Consider the following 19,671-nt stretch of genomic DNA (forward strand, 5'->3'; position numbering starts at 1 on the left):
ACATATTCCAAGCGGCCATTTTAATATACTTCCTCACATCCCTTTACAGTCACGGTGATTTAAAGTCCGTAAATACATTTAAAAAAAGACAATGCTGCTCTCTAGTGGACGAGTGAGAAGTTTGAAACAGCGGAAATGTGTCAAAAGCTGATTTGTGTGTAAATAAGGAAGTTGCATCCACGGACATTCTAGCATGCTCTCACCCCTTGAATTCCTGCTGGGAAATCGTACTTAATGACGTAAGACTGGCAGTGGTCGAAGCCCGGCAGCCTCTTCCAGCTCTGAGTCACCGTCATAGTGCCGTGCGGCTGGGTCCCAATGTAAACTCCATGAAAGGTGTTACATATCGGACATGCGGGTTTGATTCTAAATACGGAGTCAATGCACTCAGCGCAGAAAGAATGATGACACTTCAGCGTTTTCTTCTTTCGAATTAGGTCCAAGCAGATGGAGCAGTCTCTGATACTCTCAGCATCACCCTCACGGCTCTGCGTGTCGTCCATTATTTTCTGACGTCACGGTGAGTCTTCAGGCACGCGCCTTTGAAAGATGAATGTTCATTGGTCAAGGCGACCCAAAGAACAGATCATGGATGACTAACAGACATACTTCATTGGTCAAACATCAACCAGGTGATGTCAGACACAGGATTCAAAGTTGTTTTTTATTAATTTTTTTTTTTTTTTTACTAAACACAAAAAAAATATAATTGAAATGAAATCATTGTTCATTAACAAAAATTAAGAAAACAAAGCTTCCATAGCAAAAAAGTAGTACACTTGAAGTTTAGTTTAGTAAGTAAACTTGAGTACAAGTATAGCAAGTATATATACTGTGTATACAGTGTAGGAAATACACAAGTGAATAGTTCTTCAAACTAAATTGGAACATTTTATGTTTACAATACATAGATTGTTATGTAAAAAGTAGACTCCAAGTATAATGCCTCACTTTGAGTGTAGAATAAGTAAAGTTGTCATACACTTAAATAAAATACTTTTTGCTGAGGGATTGCAAGGCTCATCCTTGATATTAATACCATTACGTTCACCTCAGTTGTATTTTCTTAAGTATACTTAAACATAAGTAAAAGAATAGCAAGTATAGTATGTACATTTACATGTAGTGTAAGAAGTATACTAAATGTATACTTCTTCAGAATAAATTCAGACATTTTAGGTTTATAAATAGTATTTAAAAAGTAGACTTCAAGTATCCTGCCTCACTTTTAGTACAGACTAAGTATACTTGTAGTACACTTAAATAGATTGCTTTTGCTAAGGTGATATTATTACAAAGAATAAATTCAATACATTGCATTAACCTGTATTACATATCCTTGGAAATTAAGTCATTCATACCTTTCCTCATTTATAGAAACTTCAATTAATAATCGATAAGAACAAGTGGCATAAGGGGGTGTGGTTAGAATTTGAGACCAAGCCATGGAGGCTTCACTCCAAAGTCTGAGGTCAATTCAAAAATGTGGCAGCTCCTAAAATGATGTTCAAGACATGAAACCCACACTAACCCCAATATTATAGTCATGTGTGGTGCAGTTGTGCAACTGTAATAATCGTTCCAAACCTAAAGCCCATAGAATTTCTATTTCTTAAATAACATCAAACCTCTTAACAATAAATTGTTCCACAATACAAATGTGGGTTTATGAATATAGCAAACCCTCTTATAGAGGCAAAATATAATATGGCTAACTCCTGCAGAATTTAAATATTTTAATGAAAAAAAATGAGAAAATGCAAAGTTATGAATTTATAGTCAACTGAAAGAAATCATTGTAAATCTCTTTCCAAATAAGACGCGTTGTTTTGCTGCAAGTGAAATCCAATTTTAGATTGATCTTTTTTTTAATATAATTTCATATTTTAGCCTTCTACCCAAGAGGATTAATACCAGAATCCTTTCCTTACTGGTTGCTATGGTTGCTGAGAGCCACTCACAACATGACCTTGTTCTGCAATGCTGCTGCATGCACATCTTATTTATTTAGGCCCATTATTGAACATCCAACACAAGCCAAAACAAAAACTTTTATTCAAGTATTAAAATGTAAAGCACAATATTCTGAATTTCAACAAAGTAAGATCAGCACAAATAGAAAAGCAAAACTCGGCTGTCTTTGACAATCAAAATAAAATGTGGACTCCCTCCAAATACTCACTGTCCTGGCTCATCCTCCCTCGTGTAATGCATAGAAACGTTTGCACAGTAGCTTTAGTGGACTACAATCCCGTGTCCCAAAAACAAAACCAAGTTGGTCCCTAGACTAAATCACAACAGGACCAAATTAACAATAACAATATTTGATGTATGGTAATGATAACTGAACACATTGAGAAATTAACCAAGAAGGCTAAAGGACTTTGCAAAGCTCTATCATATATATGTATGTTTAAATTTTTACTCTTTTTATTTTATTTTTTTATTTGGAAGGTAGAAATTATTAGGAGGGTGAAGCACGTTGATCAAAACATTGTACACACTCACAAACCAAGTAGTCTGTTCATGAATAAAACAAATACAGTGCAGCAAGAACATACTGCTGTTCATAAAAATACATCCAAAAAGGTTACCATTCATCAAATCATCCCTTTTTAAATCTTTTATTTTTTAAACCAAAAATGGACATTTTAAAGGCACAACAAAATGAGACCAGTCACTGAGCTTAAAAACTAATTCAATTCTTTCATTTTTGTCCAAATGTATATTTTTAGTTAATTATAGTTTTTGGATAATTACGTTTCCAACAAGTATCTCATTTAGAACAGGAATAGGCAAGTCTCCCAGTTTGACAAGGACCAAAGCATAGCTATTTAAAGAGCCTTTGTGCCTTTGATTTGGTTCAAGTGTATATATGCCCTTCTTAGTTGACATCGTCATAAATCTGATAATCAAAGGAGCATGTTAGTAACGAGTGAGGTAATGGTATGCAACGCCTGGGAGACATCGTGAAACAACGGCAGGGGTGAAAGGACACCACCCAGTGCTAAAGCATGCTCAAAGGTGCTGCACATTTAACATTCCTCCTGTTTCAGTAAAAGCAGAAACACACAAAGTAATAGTTTTTAGGGACTGACATCAACTTGTAGCCAGGCGTGGCTGAGGCTGCACGGACCTGACTGCTTCAAACACCATTCACACACACACACACACACACAACAGGGGGAAGCAGGGACGACTCCTCCTGCTTCTCAGAGAAAGAAACCACCTTACCAAAGTGCCTGTGAGTGCTTTAGATTGCAACAACTTCAAAAAAATGTTCTGAGAATCACAAGAATTCAGACAGAATTCTGGTTATAAGAGCAGTGCTACTCTGCCACATGAATCAGAACCAATCCTTAAAACGGGTAATGACCCTTAAAACATAATTAAGACCAAAAGTTACTGCACGATGCAACAAAGACTGTGTGCTTTCATGATTTAAAATTAGGAGCAGGAAATAAACAATGACAGCATTTTAGCTCTTATCACACTAATAGTTAGTCTACCAAAATAATATATAAAGAAAGTACTATGAATTTCAACATGCCATAAGCTCCTAAAATAAAGAGCATTAAATTCCAGGCCAATGACGACACCTTTGAGGAGTTTCATGAAAAAACAAACTAGTGCACTCAAAGGAAATTCTTAAACATGCAGCGCTGTAGAAAGATGAAAAACAGAAGAACAAGTAATGGGGTAAATATGAGCTCTGCTGCAGCATTGAACACCTGTTTGATAAGGTCTTTGTCTTCAGCCATCTGTCAGGTGGCGGGAAGTCACAGAGCACAACATGAATCCGAGTTCTGTCCTAAGAACGAGGACAATCCCAAAGGCTGACAAAGTCCTGGAAGATCTGACATTTTTAGACAGTTAGTCGGCTGTGATCCCTTTCTCTCGCAGCTCCTCTGTCACTCGCACCAAGTAAGTGGGGTCTGGGTAACCAAAACTGCGAAGAGACAGAAAAAGAGGGCAAAGATTAGACATTTCTTTTACACGTTCACACCGGGCATGTGACGCCCATTCTTAAACGCGCGATTAGCCCTTAGTGTTCACACTATTGACTTTCCCGATACTTGAAAGAGTCGACCTGGTGGAAATCTCGTCACTCTCGCTCCAGGCTTTTTCTTTCAGGGCTCTATTCTGATATCTAAATGACTTGGTGTCATATAATTCTATCCAGGCACAAACCTTTTCCTCCAGCATCACTTTTCAAACGGTTGGCACTTCCGTGAATCAAAGGGAACGCTGAACTGAAAGTGGTCATTTAAGTGCGCACTGCAGTGTAAATGTGGCTTCACACATCTGTTAGTTTTGACGCAGCTACCATAATTCTTTTCCTTTTGAGAGGAGTTCATTTCTAATCTACAGGAACAGCTTTTTATTTTTAGCCCTAAAGCTAATTAGCTCTCAGGTTACCTCTCAAGCGCCTGGTTGATACATAATTTATGAGACTAAATATGTTTGTATCTTAGAATGTATAAAAATGAAGCATCATTGGTTTAAATGTGAAAACATTCCAAATGTGAAAAATAATCCACTGCAATGCCAACATAAGCAAAATAAACAATAAAAAGGTTCTAACTACCTGAACATCAAGTGGCCCCAACATGTCTCTAACAAAGCCTTAAGAGCTCAAACTTGCCAGCCCCAAGCCTCTTGCCTTGTTGCACAACGCCGCATCAGATGGTTCGGCCATCTTCTCCGTTTTACCTCTTACCATCCGACGCGGGCCATCTTTGAGTTTAACCCAGGAGCTGCGGGCTGGAAACGACCTCGAGGCAAACCCCGTACTCGGTGGACGGATGTTATTGCAGGGGATGTTAAACCTTATGGGGTTGCTATGAAGGATACTGAGCTTCTGGCACAAGACCGGAAAGCTTGGAAGACCCTTGTTTTTTTGGTCGGCTCTACGCACTGGGAAGGGGCATCCCCCCCCCCCCCCCCCCCCCCCGCAAGAGCCTTGATTGATTGATTGATTGAACTACCTGAACAAAACTGAAAACATCATTCAACAATTCATTTTTTACTTTCCCACTCATTCTTAGGGATTCTTTTTTTCAATTCCTCTTTCACGTACCTTACTTCCACCTACCTCCCCTCTAAAAGAAAAAGTAGGACAACCCTGAACCTGCATACACACACACACATATGAATGGGATGAATACTAGCAGTGTACCTCCAAGGATAAAGTTTTACTTACCAGCGTGGTCCGCCCCATATTGAGGTCTTGTGATGGATGTCATTCCAAGTAATAACATTCTGCATGCCTGTAGTCAGAGAGGTACCGATGGTAAAGATAAGGCGCTGTTCGAAGGCCCGCCGCAGCAGGCCCAGCACACGGTTCCCCTCAGGGCTGTCAGGGAGGTAAGCGACCCGGTCTGTTCCGGGGTATCGAACACCCGGATTGGGATGCTCTATCTGTTAAGAAATTTTAAAGAAGGTCAAAGTGTTGTCTGGGCATTTTTTGGGGGGGGAAACCCCTCATACTTTTTCTAAAATTACTTCCCAACACCACAAAAAAGGGAACTACCAATTGTTTGCAAAATCACGAAGGGATCAAACTTCGGTAATTTCCCCCTTGTGGGATCAGTAAAGTTTCATTCTATTCAATTTTAACTTCAACTGAATCAGCACTCGTTTTTTGTTTTTTTTGTTTTTTTTTAAATAGACGGCAAAAGAGGTTTGGGGTAACTCCGCCTCTTACTGATTTATGTAAACTTCCAAAAAACTAACAGCACATAGCTCTTATAGAAAATTCTTATGGTACTTAATGTCACTCAGGTTTTCTTAACACAGTCAATATGAAGAAAGTGCACAGGAAGAGTTGCTAAAATGTAAGATAATTCCAGATATTATCAATTAACTTTTTTTAAGGTGGTATGAGGTAGACATGCATTCCAGGAGCAGTTAATGGCAACACTGTGGATTGAATGTTCAAGATTAGAACTTGATTTCTTTGAAAATCCTTACAAAGCCTCTGTGAAAAATACTCATTCAGATTTAAAACAAAACATAATTCTTTCTACTTGAGGGGGAATATTAAAAAGCATTTCACTGGAAGTCTGAACTGTGCTCTCATTCTACTCACTGACTGCAGGCCAGGAGGGAAGCTGTAAATGATGCAGATACACCCGTAGCCTTCATGGCCAGGAAGCTCCAGGTCAGGATCCCGCTCTACAATCATTGAACCATTGGCAGGCTGGTTCCCGACCAGTTGGCCGTACACAAGTCGACAGACAGGGCACGCTTTCTTCACCTTGAAGGCTTGGTCCAGACAAAAGCGACAGAAAGAATGGCCACATTTCTCCAGAGTGGTCTTTTCCACTATGTCCCCCATGCAGATTGAACAAGTGTTCCCATCCTCAGCCTCACTCTGGGAAGCTAAGCTGGAGCCCAGGTCCTTCCTTTGGGCTGCCTCATGGAGCATGGCAAACGCCTCCTCATCAGCAGGCTTCCTGAACCTCTGCTGCTGTCTCTGGGAGCGTCTGGGTTGCAGGGGAGGGGGCTGCAGCAGGTTCCCCTCTCCGTTCTGTTCCACCCCACATGGCAGCATGCCCCTCTTCCTCTTGGATCCCCCATCCTGTTTGCACATCTCTTTACGGGCACAGCGGCATAAGTCAATAAAAGCTTTTCGGGTGTCGCTGGAGACCGGTCCGCCCATCACTCCGGCATTCCTGAAGCCTTCAACTGGCTGGAGCCGGACAGCACAACAGCCACCCCTCTCCCCCCGCCTAATGATCCCGGCGCTCATCCCCTGCCTGTGCTGGAAGTCAATGAGCCAGGGCCGCCCAGCTGCAGCCAGGTAATCCCACACCGCCTGAGAAACGAGCACCTCATCACTGCCCTGGCCAGCACGCACACTCATCTCATCAGAGGAAACTGAAGAAAACAACAAAGTTGGAACAGTGTTAAGGCATGACAGTAAATCCATCCCATAATGCTCAGCCCTTTGTAGTCCTTGATATGCATTATGAAGGTGATGCTAGCTCCTTTTAACAGAAGAACTGAGTTCCTCCTGTCACAGAGGAAATGCTAACACCACTAGCTTTCCTCGTTTTAGCCCCTTTTCCTCTTCTTCTTCTTCTTAACCCCCCAGGTGTGATTAGAAACCCAACAGCTGACTAAATAAAGGACATTTCTGTGGCCAGCTAAGAAACGCACAGCAAACGGCTGCTAGCTGTGGAGACATTTCCTGGATGTAAACAAAAGAAAATAACCTCACAGACATCCAAGCAGTGACAGCAGCAAACAAACACACTGAAGACGTGTTTTCGAGCGCAAACGTTACCTTGTGATCCCATAAATTCTTCCTCTAATTCAAGCGTCCTGTTGAAGAAGAGGAAAGGGAAAAAAGTAAAGAAGAAGAAAAAGGAGAACACAGCTGATGTTATGTTTACACACGCAGCCTCCGCAACGACAGGAGGGGAATTTGACGATTTCGAAACATTAGCTTTGAATGGACAATAAAAGTAGGGCAGCTCCTTTTAATGATTACCTCCGACACCTCACCCGTGTTGTTGCTCGCCTGTCAGGGAGGTTTGAGGACGGATTAAAGAGCACCGCGCTCCATCCGCGGAGGCCTTCGTCTCTGACGTGCTGCTGCCTTCTGCAGTTTAATGGTGGAACATTAATCTGTCGTGGTCAAGGCATGACACCCGAGCGTGTTCCCGGTGGACGGCCGGTGTGTGTCTTTCATCAGCGCTGTGGAAAAACGCCACCCGCCGCCGCCGCCGCCTCCTTACTTCGCCCCTTCGCCTTCCTCGTGCGTCCTCGGGCTGTAGGCGTCATCCACAGTAAACACGCATTTGTAGTTTCTTATCGGGCTCGACCACTCTAGCAAAAAAAAAAGCGACTTCAAACTGTCAGATAAATACGGTTGGCGTTTTGTCATCAGTGCATTGCAGTTTGTTGGGAGAAAAGGTGAGCAGGAAGTTCGTCACTGAGTTGGTTGGCGTGCAGGTGTGAGTCACGCTTTTGACAGTTTGGAACACCAAAGTGGCACGCGGGATCCTACTCCCCATCCAGGGAAAACCCACTCGTTTGTTATTCATGATTATGTGGGAACAATTCTCATTTGATGACATCATTGGTCTTTTATGAGCTCATAAAGGTTTTAGTTTCTAATTATAGGTAATAAAGTTCAATTTAAAAAATGAAAAGACAATAAAGTTCAGTCTAAAAAAGCCTAAAACTTAGACATGCCCATTATTCCCCTTTAAATAATCATTCATTTTAATTCATATCAAGTGTGCCCTTTATTATAACATTATAAATGTTGTGTCAGCTGAACGCTGTATCTCCTGTATTTTGTAATTTGAGGAAGGATTTTTATTTTGTTATAAGCTATTACTGTAAGTGCTCATCTTCAGATTTCAGTGTCAACATAAGTAAAGCTTAAATATTTGAGTTATTTGACCTTCAATTGGGTCCTGTAATCTTATAGTTGGAGGACAGAAAAACTGCTGATGAATTTGCTGATAGATGACAGAGGATATCTCTGCAGTTCTTACCAAACATCTGCAAGGTGAGCAGGCTGGGCCTGGACTGTTTTGGCTTCTCTGAGACACCGTACCTCACCCACTGCCATGCAAACAAACATGGCTGTATGTGTAAATATGTTTCATGCCGTTTTTGTTCAAAGTCACAGAAAATATAATTCGGGAAAAAATTTAAGAAAAAGACGATTTGGGAAAAAATCTTTTAATGTTTTAATTAAATGTGGGATGTGGCCTAGTATGTGTCCCCTAAGTTGTTTAAGAAATAAAATTACGTTTGTGGTTTACTGAAGGTAAAGTTCATGTGTCAAATAAACAATTATTCTTCAACCTTTGTTTTTGTCTAATGAATATTCAAATAATGTAAACTGCTGATTTTAACATGGATAAAGTAAATTTCCTTGAACAGAACTCAAAGATGTAGTGATGCAAAAAATACAGACATCAGAGCTTTTAATCTTTATATGCATGGAGCAAATATGTTTTTATTAACTTGGAGAGATCTCCAATCTTAATGCAAAATAAGAATATATGGTGAGCATCGGTGGTCCTTTTTTTTTTTTAATCTGACATGTCCTGTCATTATTTCTCCACAAAATATCCCAGGAACTGTGATTCTTCTTTGCTTCTCAATAAATAAAAACTTTGTTCTAAATTGTCACTAAATTCCTAAAGCGCTTTTCTAGTACATATCCAGAATTCCTGAGCAACTAAAGCAGCACACCCGGTTACAATGGGAAAATCTCAAAATAAAAACTGCAACTATAAAACATTTTCACATTTCACACATCATTTTACAAATATGGTTCTCTATTTATTCCTGTAGTATTCTTGATCACTTTACATACATGTCAAATTAAAACAAAGTCAAATTTCACACAACAAATTACTAATGAAAAAATAGCATTCAAAAACATAAATCAACATGGTAAATTACAAAAACATCACGATATCAAAACTTCATACTTCCATAAATCTAAAGCAATCTAATTTTATTTATTTATTTATTTGTTTTCGATTAAAATCACATTTCAGCTGTTCAGATTGCTTGTCTTTGAATAATTATCGATTATACATTTGGCTGTAGTTATAGAATGGCACTAATGGGGGCGCTGTTCAGTTAAAAGCACTGGGAACGTTCGCATTCTAGAATCATCCACTGTACCCACGTACCAGCCAGGAGGGCGACGTGTAACGTCACAAGGAAGTGTGGAAAACACGCGATGTTTGGAGAAATACCAGCGCTTATGTGGTTAACCCTGAGTTAAGTCTCAGTTACCATTTTTGCCGGGCTTTATTAATAGTTAACACAGTAATTTATTTTGGGTTACGACGAGTGAGACCAATTACCTAAACGGTGAAAATGTAAGTTTTGATTTCAGTGTGTTTGGCTTGTTAAATCGGTAGTTAATACGCGTCAAGTCTTGAAGTGGGATATACCAACTAGCTAACATGAGCGAAGTAAGCTAGCACACGAGTTAGCCTCAGTTCAGCTACTTTAGTGAAAGGTTAACCTAAAAGACAGCGTGTGTAGTTCAAATCCCCACACTTGTTTTATTTTTTTATTTTGCATGAATGGCAGCCTTTATTTCTTTAAAGTAACCCCCTTTGTTTCCGTTTTAAAATTAGCGTAGTAATTGTTAGCCGCTAAGCTAATATTAACCAACATGACTAGTAGGATAAAGTTAGCATTGTAAGGCATGGTGTCCTGCTCGCCTCGCTAGTGTGATAAGATTAATTCGTCTCACATTATGGTCGTTCTGGTTCATTTTCTTATGTTTATTATAAAGCCATTAATGTATATCTGTTTCATCCGTCAAATATTTTTTCTCTTTAAGTTATTCAGTTATGCATAACCGATACAAAAGTAGCAGGTAAATCGCCTTAGTACGTTCTTTGATTGTGACTTAAAAGTTCCACAGTTTGAAGACCTAGTATTTAAATAAATGATGATGCAGAGTGCATAGGTGTACACTCTTTAAAAAAAAAATAGAGGAAATATTTGGACTTTTAATTGTCTTTTGGGCTGGCTTTTGCACCAGACTCTGTCAATTTTGTTCATGTGCTGCAACTTTCTAATACCGTATTTTGAATCATAATATTGAAATCCTCTATGTGAACCTAGTTATGTTGTTAGGATTCATAAATCATTGTACATCTTGTTTCCAGGCATCATGCAGCTGCTAAATGGTATGACAGACGAGACTCTGTGTTTGTAGAGTTCTGTGTGGAAGACAGTAAAGATGTGCAAGTAAAATTTGCCAAGACTAAAGTTGATTTTAGGTAAGTTTTTCTCCTGACCTTGTTTCCTACAGATATTGTAAGAAAAGCCTTTAGCCGAATGCCCATAATGATAACTGGTTGCTGTAATTGTGACCTTTTGTCTTCCTATTCTGTAGCTGTACTAGTGGAACCGATAATATCACACATCAAAATACAGTGGAGCTTTTCGGAGTGATTGTTCCAGAGGTCAGTTTGTCTCCTGCAGGTGATATTTTTCTGTTGGTTCTGATCTAAACTGTCATTAAATTATTTTTAACACACAGGAATCCAAATACAGACGCACCGATAGATCTGTGTTGTGTTGTCTACGAAAAGAAGAGGTTGGGAAGTCATGGCCAAGGCTCACCAAAGACAAAGCAAAAGTAAGCTAAAATTTTAAGAAACCCTCATGTCTGTCCATAGGCATTTTAAATCTGACCAACTAAACAGTAACATCTGTTTTTAAATCGGAAAACAATAAGTTTTGAGTCGTTTTATGGGTCATATTATTGCATTGTAAGAAGACTGACCAAATGGTCAACTAAAGACAATATTTGTACCATAAATTACATTAGAGTTGTCAGGTTTAGAGGTGGAATTATATTTTAAATAAACTGTTTTTTTGCTTTTTCAAGTGCAACTGGCTAAGTGTGGATTTCATTAACTGGAAAGACTGGGAAGAGGACTCGGATGAAGATTTGTCAAGTTTTGACAAATTCTCAGATGTAAGTGTATTGATGTTTTAATAGTATTATAAATTATGTGCAGATATATTGTGTTTAACAAAACCATGTACTTTTGTGGGTTTTTTTTCCCAGATGATGAACACCATGGGTGGGGATGATCTACCTGATTTAGATGGAGCAGAGGAAGAGGTATCCCTTTGAAGATCAATCAGTTCCTCTGTTAAATTCAGCATTGGGTTAATTTTGGTATTTGGTTTTGTCTTGGATCAGGCAAACTTTGACCTTTTGTGTTGTTTAAAAACTGTTGGGTTTTTTGTTTTGTTTTTGTCTTTCAGCATGATTCAGCAGACAGTGATGATGAAAGTAAGTAAAGCATTAAAAGTAACTTTATTTTTAAATCATGTAGTCACTTGCTGAAGTGGCAAAAGTTTTAACGTTACAAGAAGTGCAATAAGAGATTACTTAAAAATTATAATTGTTCAAGTATAACATTTAAGGGAAAGTTATGGTTGCCCCAAAACTAGTAGTTCACTTGCCATAACTACCAGAAGTTCTATCTTTGGCTAAAAGACGCTTGCTTTTTCTCCTTTAGTATAACTTCTAATCTGAACATTATAATGCACAGTGCTAAAAAAGTGATTCGAAACTCTTTATTAAAGGTAAATTGATCTAAAATCCTGTGTAATAATGAAAGACTGAATGTTAGACATGGTTTACATCTGTAGCAGTTGGAAAAACTTGATCATAGTAGATAAACTAGAAGCGTTTGTCAAAACAGCTTTAGGGAAAATGCGTCATGCAGTTAAATTTACTCTACCAGGTTCTGCCTTTATATGATTGGCACAAACCGAAAACTAATAAAAATAATGCCAGTGACAAGTATTGTCTTTATCGTACTTCTTTTAATTTTCTTTGCTATTTATAAATCATGCAAAGCTTTATTTAAAAAAATGAACAAGTTATTGCCAATTGTCTGATAAAAGAGGCAATATTTGCCCTTATTCTGTTGTGTAATATTACAAATTGAATAGTATTTACAATAACACACTAACTCTAAAACCATACCAGAAAATGGGGTTTTAATGGTCACTGTTTTGTTGGTTATCATTGTAAAATGTTTCACAGGTCGACAGTACCGTTTCTTGAAATAAACATGGGTTGATATGCCTGCAAAAATGATTCAGGGCCTTACATTTGAATACTTGAATCATATTGTTTAAGCTTTCAGATATACATATCAATCTTTTGCTATTCTACCTGATGCATTTATTGTCTTTGGTTTCTCTCCTAGAAATGCCAGACCTTGAATAGACAAACATGGAGGTGATCTCAGCGCAAGTGAATTTGTTGGGGAGTGTAGACCTGACTTGTAGCCACTTTGAAGAATTTCTCCACGCAGTTCCAAAGTGAAACACCTCAAGGGAGTAACGGAGAGTGACTATTGGATACAGACTTGCACAGACATCCATAGAAACATACAACGCTGTGCTCTGCTGTTTGTTCTGCATGGACGGTTATGTTCAAATGAAAATGTTATTGTTCCTTGACTCGAATGACTTTACTGGGATGTGCTGATGTCTTACACCTCACTGTTTTTGTTTGCTTTTTCAATGTCAGGTGATGTAATAAATGTTGTGATTTCTAATGAAAAAGAAAACCACACTCAATGACCTTTTTTCCAAAAAAAATGTTTTTAGATCCCTAAATTCCATCCCTAAATGTTTGTTTTTGTATACTGCACTTGTTTTAATTTAAAGGGGACAATTTTTCTTTCAGCAAACTTTTTGGTGTATCCTGAACATCAGATAGTAATTAACTTCATTTTCAGTAATAAGTATTCTTGTCAAATTAACCTGTTTGGTTTTGGCAGTACATTCTTTTTTGGCATATTCCCTCCTCACCCCGGCAACCACAATTCAAATTACAACACAATGGATTCGATAAAGACTTTCCTTATTCCTAATAAAAGTGAGAACTTGTAGAAAATATCAAGGCGTACCCATACGGCTAATAAATGTTTGTCACCAGATTTATGCTGTGGATGCTTGTGTGTTTGATTCAAAGTGTCGGAAACACTTCTGTTGTTTGCAGTGAGACTGAGAACAGATTTCTAATAAACTTTACCATTAAAGAAACTTCTAGTTTGTTCTTTTTCATCTCAAAATTCAAATTCTTTCTTTGAATCTGAACTTTTTAACAGAACTGCATTTTAAGTTCAAGTTGAGAAGCTGGTAACTTTGACAATGCCTGAGGTCTGCGTAGAGTGCAGGCTTTGTAATCTGTCATGTTTTAAAACATTTTGAAGCTTTTTATTAATAGACTTTAGTAAAGTTGTGCTGAAGGATATTAGGTCTGACATGGAAATGATGTGAAATGTCTGGATCTCTGCTGATCTGAGGGCTTCTTGTCAGTGTAGGGTTTTTCAGAAGCGTCTCATTTCTTCTATGCTTTCACAGGGAGCATAAAAGGGAAATAAAACCCTGAAATTCCCCTTTGATTCATGCAACCTCTGTAATCGAACTCAGAACATGCAACATTTTCACATAATGGCCGCTTTAATTGAAACCTCTTGTGTAATGAGCATCACAACTCTGCATCGTCTTCACGGTTATGAGATCGGGTGTCAAAGCTAGTCACAAAAGATGAACTAAATTAGCACATTCATTTTGCATTTTAATGCACATTTGAAGTTATTAAGAGTTTTTAGCCAGAATTTAGTTCTGTACACTTAGACATCCAGAATTGCCAAAATAAATTGTTCCTAAATTGATAAATTATTGGTGTAAAATTGCCAAAATGAAAAAATGAAAAAAAAAAAAACAGTGAAAACTTTACCCATTTTCTCAGTAAAACATTTCTACTTCAATAGGAAGTCTTGTACCCCCTTGTGTTCTGCAGTGCATGTTTTCAGCATGTGCAAGAACATCTAATCCACGGGGAGATGCTTAGAGCCTGCATGTTATGAATGTGTCAGCAGTCTGGATTTAGATAGCAGGAAAACCCGAAGCAAGCAGCTTTTTAACACCCATCTCTGTCAAACTAAATTGTAGGCTTATATGTACAATAGATGGCTTTTGAAGTCACGAGGACGGCATAATGCTCGTCACAATAGAGACGCACCAACGGCCGAACTAATAGTGTTCAAATCACATCAATAAAGTTAGTTTTGTCAGTAAAGTTTTGTCTCCAGAAATTTACTTTTAAAGAGATAAATAAGTTAGATAAAAAAGGTTAAAACCTTTTGTAAATTACAGATCTTGTTTTTCTTTAACTTTTGCTTTCACTTTAGCACTCCTGACCTTTTTTTTTTCTTTTTTTTTTTTTTTTTTGCATGAAGCAAAAAAATAGATGTTGATCCTGCCAGATAAAAAAAAAGGGAAATGACAGATTCAACATTGACAGCAAGTTCACAGATCATAGAAACTAACAGAAACAGTAACCGCCATCGCTTTTGTTTCAGTGCATGAAAAGACCAAAGCTGGTGAGCTCAGCATAAACCTTTCAGAGAGCTGTGGCAATCCCTGTGGCTGCTCCTGTCAGCATGATGCTCCAGTGCCGTTGCTCAATGCCAGGCCTGCTCTCCCATCTTCCTCTGTAACCGTGGGCTTTCCACTGCATTATTCCTGCCAAGCCTCCAAACCCACCCAGAATGTACAGTATCTATCCTGTACTCCCTGTTTGTCACAACCTAAGCACAAGAGGAGTAGCTCAGATAGAAGAGCTTTAAAGATCAGGGGGTTTGATTTAGGAAAATGCTAATTATGAATCACAATCGATGGAATAGGACAAACGGGAGTGTTTTGGCGTCATTGGTATCTGTGGGAAAGTTTGTTGTGTCTCACTTTAATCTGCACACGATCTGTCAACCACATGCTACAGTTTTTTTTCTCCTCAACAGAAGGAAACATAGAACTGTCTAAAAGGGGAAGTTTCATTTTCAGACCTGTTTCCTTTTGATGACTAAACAAGATTCTCAGTTCCCTAACCTGTTACATCTCCCCACAGAAATTCAACAAGAATTAAAGGAAAAAATATTTTTCAAAATATATTTAAACAATACTACGGAGGAAAATGCAACTAAAGCTAATGTCTCTATCCATAATTTTTGTTTTGCTTTTTCACTGTTGCTCTTTTCGAGTGGACCAAAGGAACAATTTGAAGGTTTATCTCACAATTCTGTTGCTTTTTTGCTTCCACAGCACATTTGTCTTTATTTAATACTCTTTTAAACACAGAGAGAGGTGAAGGCAGGAGAAGGGTTAAATTACTTTGTTTTGATTTGATGCATTGTGCACTGACCCCACCCCTGGGCTCTGTGGCACCATAGTGGTTCTGGGGTGTTATAAAAAGGCCTTTGAGCCCCCTCTGCTCTGATAAAGAGGCTGAATGTCTGCAGGACATGCTAAACATTTGTTTATTCATGTTCCTTGACTGAAAAACCAGCGTGGCTGACACATAGATGCACAGAGACTGGCGTTCTGCTCCACGCAGGAGCTTTCTATGACAGAAATCACAGAGTTTTAGGCTTGTTGAGCAGCTTTATGTTTTAACATTAAGCTTTAGACAAATTGTTTGAGTTGATTTTATGTTATTTGCTTTGTAGAAAAAGTTATTTGGTGGGGAAACGCCTCCTCCTTGTAGTTGCTACCTTCTTTTTTCTGTCCATTTTCTTTTTACCCTCCATTTTGTAGAAGTAACTTTTGACCTTGTGCCGCAATGTGGGAGTTCAGGTCAATGTCCTTCTGGCGGGCAGTGTTTGCGGAGTTCTACGGCACCATGTTCTTTGTATTCTTTGGGCTGGGGGCAGCTCTCCGCTGGACCACAGGGCCCCATAACGTTCTTCATGTCGCCTTTTGCTTTGGGCTGGCAGCCGCCACCTTCATCCAGTCCATCGGTCACATCAGCGGAGGACACATCAACCCAGCCGTGACCTTTGCCTATCTGATCGGATCGCAGATGTCCCTTTTCCGTGCTTTCTTCTACATTGTGGCCCAGTGTCTCGGTGCACTGGCTGGTGCCGCTGTGCTGTACGGAGTCACGCCGAACAACATGAGGGGAAACCTGGCACTGAACACAGTAAGACAGATTAACTTAATCTATCCAATATTAGAATCTTACAATTGTCTTGTATTAATGTCTGTGCAACTTAGTGTCTTTGTAAAGTTAGTTGCCAATAAGTTAAGTAATTTATATAAATATGGTGGGAGAGGCAGTGAATAAACTCTGAAAAGCAGAATGAAAACGCTGCTGGAAAAACAGCATTTCAACTCTCCGATCCAAGTCTGTGAATTTACGAGCTCCCCCTTTTCCCTCTGATTTCTCTTTTTCATCCCAGCTGCAGCCAGGTGTCAGCCTGGGCATGGCTACAACAATAGAGATTTTTCTGACGCTCCAGCTGGTTGTCTGCGTCTTTGCTGTGACAGATGAGAGGCGCAATGGGCGCCTCGGCTCAGCAGCTCTGGCAATTGGCTTCTCTGTACTTATAGGGCATCTTCTTGGGGTAAGAGACAATCAAAGTGCAGAAATTTGGAGCTATTCTTGTTTTATGTGCAGTTGTCATCAATTCTTTTTGCCTTTTCCCAAAAATGTCCTCATTCTACTACTCAGATGTACTATACTGGAGCTGGAATGAACCCGGCGAGGTCTTTTGCCCCTGCTGTTCTGATTAGGAATTTTGTTAACCACTGGGTAAGATCTGCTATTTTACACTAAATATAAGCAGAAATCATCAATAAACTGTTGTCATGGAGTAAACATGTCACTGCCCCCTATCTTCTTCAGGTATACTGGGTGGGACCAATGATTGGTGCTGCTATAGGGGCCCTGCTGTATGACTTTTTGCTGTTCCCACGCATGCGTGGCCTCGCTGAGAGACTCGCCACCCTGAAGGGTGCCCAACCCGCAGAGCCTGAGGGCCAGCAGGAAACCAGAGGAGAGCCCATTGAGCTGAAAACACAGGCTCTATAAGCCCACAGGAGGTTTTCTGACACCCCATCCTGCACCCATCATCTCTCCTTCTGCACCCTCAGTTCTTCGCCCATCCTCGTGCCTTACACAGTTTTCACACACATACCTTCCTCCCATTCCTCACACTAACACAGATCTCAATCATCTTTGCTCTTCTACTTTTTTCTGGACCTGCAGTAATGGGATGCCCATCTTTCTTTAAATTCCTCGTTACACAGTCTCCTCTCAACCTGTAAATGGAGGATGAGGTTGAAGAAACTTGCCACTGAGGAATGCATGCTGGGAACTCTGACGTAGGGAGTCGATCACTCCAGGCTGACCAGGTGGCTAAAACTGTACAGGACGGGGCCAATCCTCCCATCGCTCCTTCCCTTTATCTTTCTCTTTATGTTTTTTTTCTTCTATTTTGTAGTCTGCTGGGAGTGAAGCTACATTAGAACAGTGGACTTCTGCATGCTTTTCCATTTTGATCCCGTGTGATCTCTCCAACTTTGTGTTTCATGACCTTTGGGTAAATTTCGTGTGTCGGTTTTGTATTTTACAGGGATTCATTTAGCTTGTATCTTTTTCTTTAGGTTTAAGTGAGCATGCATGCGCGTTTGATGGAGAGTGAGAGCAGCTGAGTGTGCCTGCATGTCTGCGCGGCTGGGTGACTGAATACTTTTTATTTTATTTTATTGATGATTTTTAAATTTAATCATTGCATTGCCACAATCTTTTTTTTTTTACTTTTTGTTTTAGTTATTTTGCAAGCTTCTTTAGTAAAATATTCTCATGTGTTCTTAACCTCACTGGACATGTAAAAGCTCAATGCAAAAAAGAAAGAAAAAAAAGTTTTTATGTTTGAAATAAGCCCACTTTTGTTTCTTATAGAAAGAATTTTAGCCGTCATACTAATACCAGGTCAAGAAGATCCCTTCATACCAGTTTTGAACGCACTACTGCTTGGCTTCTTTCAGAGTGTAGTTTAGTTTTTTTCATAAATGCAATAAGGTGACAAAATGGGATGGAAATCTCTCCTCTGGATTTGGGCTCTTAATGACCACTTGTGCTGAATTTGTCTCTTTTTCTGTTGCGATCTTTACATAACTCAAAAGTAACTCCCCTTCTTGTCATTGCGTTCACCGTCTCTGTTCAGTTTGTCCTTCTTTTGTACCCTCCTACTGAAATCTTCCAGCAAAAGCTGCTTGCCGGTAATCACACAACCTGCTGCTGCGTGTACAAGTAAAAGGGTTGGAGATTTCATCTTTGCTTTTCACATTAAAAAAAGACTAAATGGGCTCTTGCCTTGCAATATGAAGAGTAAAGGATTCTCTAGTAGGGCTAAATAATATTAATTAGATATTAATATTTGAAATTAGAAAACAAACACACATCAGATCTATTCTGAGTTCAGTATTCCATTGTCATTGTTGAAAGTTGTATCATTGCACCCAAACATCTGTTATAAGTGGGAATCTGTAGTTTATATCCATATTTTGATAACTTTTCAAGTATTTTTGTTAGATTGTGATTTTGAAAAAATTCCAACTTTTCTTTTTTTTCCATCAAAGCTTTAGAGCAGCAAGTTCATGTACAGGTGTGTAATAGCTGGTTTGCTTTTCTTTCTGCGTGCCTGACATGGAAAAAAAGCTGTTTAAAGAAACAATGTTTCCTCGCTGGATTGTGTTGTTTGACATGACTGAAGAGTCTCTTTACTTCAACTCGAGGTTAAAAATAAAAGAGTGCAAAAGGTGTGTTGGCTTCTTCCTGGCATTAGCTAACAGCTGATGCATTTTTTTCCCCGAGTTGTTGCTTTAAGGTCAAAGATGATTTTCAATGCAAAACATTTCCAGCTTCAAGATTTGAGGTCAGGGTTTGGTGGCTAAATTCCTTGGAGCGTTTACTCTTGTGAGGAGGTCTTTCCCCATCAGTCTACATATCCAAAATGTAACTTTAAGCTCCATCTCTTCCTTTTGCTGTCCTTTAGGCAGCCTTGTTGTGCTGTTATGAAGGAACATTTCCCTTCTGTTGGAATAACCATATTAAGGCAAACAAAAAAACGGTTACTTTTTTTAATCTCCACAGAGGCGGTTTATAAACCAGAATTATAAGCTGATTCTCATTCTTTTATCTCTGCATCTTTCAGTGTGACTTCCTCAGATTTGGATTTTAAAATGTTTTTGAAAAGCTTTTGATGTACTTGTTTTCAAAATAAAATTTTGACTGTGGATATTTATTAACTGGATGTAAAAGGGTAGTATATGATGCAATCCATG

At 39.0% G+C, this 19,671-nt stretch overlaps 4 protein-coding genes across 6 annotated transcripts in view; 2 read left to right on the plus strand and 2 right to left on the minus strand.

The window, feature by feature from the left end:
- The window catches only part of LOC111947655 (putative E3 ubiquitin-protein ligase DTX3), a 4,420-nt gene extending 3,881 nt beyond the window's left edge, over positions 1-539 (minus strand). Inside the window, exon 1 of one of the 2 annotated variants that reach the window (XM_023956574.2) lies at positions 204-536. In XM_023956574.2, the coding sequence (XP_023812342.1) occupies positions 204-503 (300 nt within the window). In that variant the 5' untranslated portion in view covers positions 504-536. Of the gene's footprint in view, positions 1-203 lie in introns of both variants that reach the window. The other variant, XM_023956573.2, reaches the window with a different exon arrangement.
- Positions 540-2,036: 1,497 nt separating this feature from the next.
- Positions 2,037-8,005, minus strand: dtx3 (deltex E3 ubiquitin ligase 3). 2 transcript variants are annotated; one of them, XM_004085124.5, is made up of 5 exons: positions 7,499-8,005; positions 7,292-7,329; positions 6,092-6,882; positions 5,204-5,421; positions 2,037-3,949 (listed from the first exon to the last, which is right to left on the minus strand). In XM_004085124.5, the coding sequence occupies exons 2-5, from the start codon at positions 7,302-7,304 to the stop codon at positions 3,874-3,876; spliced, it is 1,098 nt and encodes a 365-aa protein (XP_004085172.1). In that variant the 5' UTR covers positions 7,305-7,329; positions 7,499-8,005; the 3' UTR covers positions 2,037-3,873. The 2 variants fall into 2 exon arrangements, with proteins under 2 accessions (XP_004085172.1, XP_020556163.1); XM_020700504.3 differs by having other exon boundaries at positions 7,513-7,859.
- A 1,641-nt stretch (positions 8,006-9,646) lies between these two features.
- On the plus strand, positions 9,647-13,581 carry ptges3a (prostaglandin E synthase 3a (cytosolic)). The gene is made up of 8 exons (XM_004085123.5): positions 9,647-9,863; positions 10,668-10,781; positions 10,898-10,967; positions 11,045-11,143; positions 11,396-11,485; positions 11,579-11,635; positions 11,782-11,809; positions 12,738-13,581. Coding segments are annotated over exons 1-8 (480 nt in total). The 5' UTR covers positions 9,647-9,861; the 3' UTR covers positions 12,758-13,581.
- A 2,235-nt stretch (positions 13,582-15,816) lies between these two features.
- Positions 15,817-19,635, plus strand: mipa (major intrinsic protein of lens fiber a). Its single transcript, XM_004085122.4, has 4 exons — positions 15,817-16,522; positions 16,782-16,946; positions 17,054-17,134; positions 17,228-19,635. Exons 1-4 carry the CDS (start codon positions 16,163-16,165, stop codon positions 17,411-17,413), a joined length of 792 nt encoding a protein of 263 aa, XP_004085170.1. The 5' UTR covers positions 15,817-16,162; the 3' UTR covers positions 17,414-19,635.
- The last annotated feature ends 36 nt before the right edge of the window (positions 19,636-19,671 follow it).

Source organism: Oryzias latipes, chromosome 7, assembly GCF_053564925.1.
Source record: "Oryzias latipes strain Hd-rR chromosome 7, Olatipes_Hd-rR_3.1".
Taxonomy (NCBI): domain Eukaryota; kingdom Metazoa; phylum Chordata; class Actinopteri; order Beloniformes; family Adrianichthyidae; genus Oryzias; species Oryzias latipes.